The following is a 6,000-nucleotide window of genomic DNA, read 5'->3' as shown; positions in this document are numbered from 1 at the left end:
GCCTACCACTGTGGTGCACTCCATATGTGCATAAATAAATAAATAAATATGTAAATATAATGATTAATGTAGTTATAGTCCGTCAACCAAATCTTGTCAGTAGCAATGTAAAGCAAACTAAAGTAGGGCAACACTCAAAGAGCAGTATTGCGTTAAGAAAAGCAGCAATGTACATCGAACCAACAGATTTTTTTTTCCGCTGAGCGCGCCCTGCGTACGTCAATTCAAATTGTCACTCGCGGTTTATTGAAAAAAATTGAAACATGGACGGGCAATTTAAAAGCGATGTTAAAACAATGTTAATTAAAATGATGAACAAATTTGAAGATATCAAAAACAACTGCTTATATTCTCTTTGTTCCCTATCTATGTCTTCTAAGTTTACTAAAATAAAATCATATCAAAATGCAGATAATTAGATAGTGCATATATTTGTTACGAGGGGTGTTCAAAATATTCTCGGTATGAGAATGAAAACAAACAAGTACGAAAAGTTTGATATTTTTATTTTTCAATATGGGGAGTATATTATTATATTCATGTATGTTCATACACTTAAAAGATCGATCAATTATTTTTTTTAATCCCTCGTAAAAATATTTTTTATCTTTCGTGTAAAAATGCTCCTCCACTGCCGCCTTCAATGCTTCATCGTCAGAAAATTTATTTCCACGCAGATCCTTTTTAAGATTGGGGAGCAAAAAGAAGTCGCTGGGGGCTAAGTCCGGACTATACGGTGGGTGAGTAACAGTTTTAAACCCACATTCAACAATAGCTGCCTTGGCAATATGAGCAGTATGGACGGGGGCGTTGTCATGCAGAAGCAGAATACCTTTGGTTAACTTTCCTCGCCTCTTTTCTTTAATTACATCCTTTAATTGACGTAGAATGTTAGCGTAGTACTGTCCTATGATATTTACACCTTTTTCTTTATAATCGATTAGTAATACTCCTTCACAATCCCAAAATATCGTGGCCATGACCTTGCCAGCTGAAGGGATGACCTTGAACTTCTTGGGATGAGCTGAACCCTTAATGTGCCACTGCATGGACTCTTGTTTACTCTCTGGGTCATAATGATGAACCCAGGTTTCATCTCCAGTAACTATTCTTTGCAGCACCTCATCAGGATTTTCACCGCACAGGTCAATAAAATCGGAACAATCGGAGTCAGCATTCGCGGAACCCATCTTGCACTTACTTTTGACATATTAAGATGGTCATGTATAATATCATGTACGGTACCAATAGAGAGATTGGTTACTTGTGCTATAGATTTTACCTTCACTCGACCATCTTCCAATATAAGTTTTTCCACTTTATCAATATTTTCTTGTGAAGTAGCTACTACAGGCCGGCCAGGTCTAGGGTCATCTTCAATACTCTCCCTTCCGCGTTTAAACTCGCTTGACCACTTTTGAATGGTAGATAAAGAAGGAGCAGACTCACGGTAAACACAATCCATTTCCTCTTTTATGGTTTTTTGATTTTTACCCTGTTTTGTCAAGAATTTTATCACGCATCGATGTTCTAATTTAGTTAACATTGTCAATTCGCACATGATGTTCATGTTTGTTCAGCAATTGCAGAAAAACAAAAGACCATCTCGGTTCGAATTATACTTTTTTTTAATGTCAATGAATAAACCTTAGCGGCCAGTAACGAAAGAAATTTTAGAAGAGGTCGTAAGATATCAATACCGAGAATATTTTGAACGCCCCTCGTATTTACAATATAATATGCCACTTGTTAATGTAAATTAGTGTACTGTTCTGGATGAATATGACATACCTGTGTAATTTTTTTGATTGGTATATATTGTACAATATACATATTAAAAATAAAACAACTGATATTTGGGTGTTTATTTAATTTAAATAGTAGTTTATGCAACAGTGATATAATAAGGGTTCTTAAAATTCAAGGGTCGAAGTTACAAAACGAGACGTAGTCGAGTTTTGTAAAAAAAGACCCGAGAATTTTAAGAACCAATTATGAGCTGTTGCATACATTACTTTTTCTATGACAGCTGCAGCAAAAAAAAAAAAAAAAAAAAAGAGTTATTATTAAAAAAAAGAGTTATTATTTAAAAAAAAAAAGAGTTATTATTTAAAAAAAAAAAGAGTTATTATTGTAAATGAAAACATACCTCTTTCAATCAAGATGATCGGAACTTGTATCTTTTAAAAAAATAAAGCAGTTGTATTATACTCATAAGATGACTGCTAGCAGTCATCTTATGAGCCTATAGACAAAGCATTCAAATGACATTGCTTTAGATATCACTGTCAGTCATTTAATTGACACATTTAAGTGCTGGAGTAGAAAAAGTAAATAAGATAAGGGTCACTTTTCGACTTGGTTGCGTTGTACACGTACATAAACCGCCATAGGTAAGTATTGTCTGAAAAGATACTACCTACTACGAACGCCTTATATTGGGCAAGATTTAATCCTGCAACAAACATGTATAGATTAGGTAGATATTGCGAAAGAACGGCGATATAATAATGGCTCTTAATACTGTTTAAAAGGTTTACCTTTGTAAATAGTCACAACTAATTGCTGAAAATATTTGACATGTGGGCCTATGGACGGTTTCCAGGACACAATTTATTGTCTTGTTGGATAGATTTAGGCATACGTTTTAATTTTAGTTATGGCTTTTAACCCTAAAACAAAAAAACTGAACATAATCTTAAAAGTTCGAAAGAGTTCTTCCAATATTTGTCATAACCTCAATTTTTAGTAATGTTTACCATCAACGAGCATGATTGTACATTGTAGGCCCCTTAGCTTTGCTTAATCTTATTTAATGTATTGGTATTTAATGGTGACAGCAGAAATATCTCTTGAAACAGAAACGATTCAGAATGAAAACCAAATGAAAACAAATAAGGTGACGGCTGTCATTCACGATCCACATTCCACAGATAAAACACAGATGACACGCGTTTTGGAATTATTTGAACACAGTGTTGCTAACCCGCGATTTTTCAAATTTGCCGCCTTTTACTACTGACAAGATTTGGTTGACGGACTTTAGTTAATAAGTTTGTGTGTGTGTACCTACTAACATTAGTTGTAAGATTAAATGTGTCACTAACGAAATTGATCCTTTGTTGGTCTTAAATAAATTTAATTTAATTTAATTTAAACCTTTCAAAATTAAAATTGCAAAAAATGTCGATAGTTTATCAATATGACTTTATCGACATGGCTACAGCAAGGTGGATTCACATTGTTAATCGTACACTAAACAAAAGTGGTAACAGTGACAGCTCGCTTAGAGTCCATCTTTAAATATATTATAGAGTCTGTTCGGAAAGAGAAGAGTCGTGGAATGTATTGAGCCCCATACATTCCACGACTCTTCTCTTTCCGCACAGACTCTATCTCTGGTTTCACGTTACGTTCGTATATATATTATACTACTCATTGCGTTCGGTCATGTCATAAACACGAGTAGCAGAGAAAGCCCTATTGTTTGTCCCTGTCACAGTCTCACTTTTTTTATTTCCCTACCTATACTTGGTCAACCAGATCTTGACAGTAAAAAAAGGCGGCAAATTTGAAAAATGTAGGCGCGAAGGGATATCGTCCCATAGGAAATTTGAATATCGCGCCTTTTTTTACTGACAATTTGGTTGACCAGCTATAATTTAGTAGCAAATAATCCGACCAAATTACGTAGGTTGTTTTTGGTATGTTGCTAGGAAGGTTAAAACGTGTTTTTAAAATGGTTGTATTGTGTATGTTCTGTCCCTCACAGACACACGCGTATTACTTATCTATAGATGGTCAACCAAATCTTGTCAGTAGAAAAAGGCGGCAAATTTGAAAAATGTAGGCGTGAAGGGATATATCGTCCCATAGAAAATTTGAATTTCGCGCCTTTTTTTCCTGAGAAGATTTGGTTGACCATCTATATATAATACTATGTCTATGAGACGACACAATTTTTTGAATCTGAGGGGCTACCGGCGAACCACGTACGACGTGTTGCATCTCTGTCGCACTTGTAATTTCGTACGTAAGTGTGACAGGGAGGCAACACGTCGAACGTGATTCGCGGTAGGCCTTCTGATTATTAAATTGTCCGATGAAATCGAGCCGTGCGGACCCAATTGTGACATTTGTGCTGCATTTGTGACACTAGTTTTCGCGTTTGTGGGCATCTTTTTAGACCAATTAAATATCAACATAAATCTAGAGTCAGTCCATGAAAAGTCTGCAGCGGATTTGATAGCCCACGCAGTGCACGTGTTATTTTAAACGTCAAACTTTAATGAAATTATGACGCATAAATGACACTTGCACTGCGTAGGCTATCAAATCCGCTGCAGACTTTTCTTGGTCCGACTCTAAAATTGGTGATTAAATTGAAGATTGACGCGAATTTATTTTCTTGTCAAATCGGCCGATTAGATCACCTTGTCTGGACTCATGGACTGGCCTTTAACAATTAAGATGTTGCTATGCTTTTTTGCAAAACGAGGTCCAGTTTTATATGTTTATAATCAATTAATACGCAAACGCTTTCCTTCTACAATACCTATTATTTATTGAGCAAATTTTTCTCGGTATTTTATTAATTTATTTATAATACAAATTCTTATTTACTGTTAAATTCCTTTTTTTGCATAGTAACACATTATTATTTGACAGCTGGTCGTTGCTCATCGTGTATCGGGTCGCATTCATATTCATAGCTGACTTTGTTGTATATTTTAAAGATATACTAGAATTCGAGCTGGGAACCTTCTCATTTGCCGTTGTCATATTGATAACGTTGATCTGATGATACGATTCTTAGGTGTTGGTGAAGCTTTATATGCATACAGTGAGAGAGCAATCATCAGCACAATGGGAATGGGACCTTAGTGTTGCTTCGGGAGTGCATCTGCGTGGAGCACAGTTGCGGCACGTACGATCCGTTTGACCGCCGGTACTTTCTCTCGCTGATGCTTTGCGAGTCGATTATTCAACAAGCAGTCGCGCTGTCTAATCGTCGATGTTTGCTAGTGTACGCCTATGAGAGCGGTCGTGTGAACTGGATCGAAGAACTAGTGTCAAAACATTGTCGTGTTTGTGTAATGAGTGTTGGTGTGTTGTGACGCGGTGGTGGCGGGCCCAGGTGAGATGCGGCGCGGCAGCGGCAGCGGCGGCTGCGGCTGGGGCGGCGGCGGCGGCGTGTTCGGGCGCTGGTCGCTGCGCCGCCTGCTGCTAGACAGCCCACTTGTGGGCAGACGACTAGCTCATACAGGTATATTCCACCACTCTTAAACGTTAACATATTTGAAGCAAAGCAAATTATGATTGATGTAATTTTATTGTCAACAGACTGATTATAATGTACAGTATTGTGCCATTTCAGAGGGCCTACCGCGAAACACGAAAATCGAAATTTCGTTATCTGTCTCTCGAATTAGCAAGAGTGATAGAGAGGCAGACAACAAATTTTCGATTTTCATGTTTTGCAGTAGGCCCTCGGATAGGCTTTTGGTGCTAAAAATGTATTATAATGTTACTCCCAAATTGTATAATGCCTATCAAAAGTTAAATTAAGTTCAGTTATATAGGAAAGAAAAAAGTCCTACTACATCTACAATGAAATCCTGTTCCAATCAAATATATTTACCTATCTTACCTTATCTACAATACACTTAAAATATTGAAGTATTAAACTGTTTATACGACAACAGTTTCACTCACTTGAATTTTTAGGCGCTATTGGCGACATGTTTCGGGCCCTTCGGGGGTCCATCTTCAGCTCGAAGTATTGTCGATAAAACCTGAGGCAAACAATTAATTCAATGTGTATATTTGCGTCTCACATTTTGCTTGGTGAGAGAGTGAGACACAATGGAGGTGGAATACCAACCTAAGATCTGTTTTAACATTAAAATGACAGTAAATGTTTTTTTACCAAATTGGTGGTTATCAAGCATATGGCTCATCTGATGGTATGGACATTTCGGCTTTGTCCAATGCCTAGGG

At 36.9% G+C, this 6,000-nt stretch overlaps 1 protein-coding gene across 1 annotated transcript in view; it reads left to right on the top strand.

The window, feature by feature from the left end:
- Positions 1–4,676: 4,676 nt before the first annotated feature.
- The window catches only part of LOC134656561 (E3 ubiquitin-protein ligase RNF19B-like), a 50,025-nt gene continuing 48,701 nt past the window's right edge, over positions 4,677–6,000 (top strand). The window contains exon 1 of the mRNA XM_063512122.1: positions 4,677–5,266. Within this exon, the coding sequence (XP_063368192.1) occupies positions 5,143–5,266 (124 nt within the window). The 5' untranslated portion in view covers positions 4,677–5,142. The remainder of the gene's footprint in view (positions 5,267–6,000) is intronic.

This window comes from Cydia amplana, chromosome 2 (genome assembly GCF_948474715.1).
Source record: "Cydia amplana chromosome 2, ilCydAmpl1.1, whole genome shotgun sequence".
Lineage (NCBI taxonomy): Eukaryota > Metazoa > Arthropoda > Insecta > Lepidoptera > Tortricidae > Cydia > Cydia amplana.
This window is presented reverse-complemented; position numbering and strand designations above follow the sequence as displayed.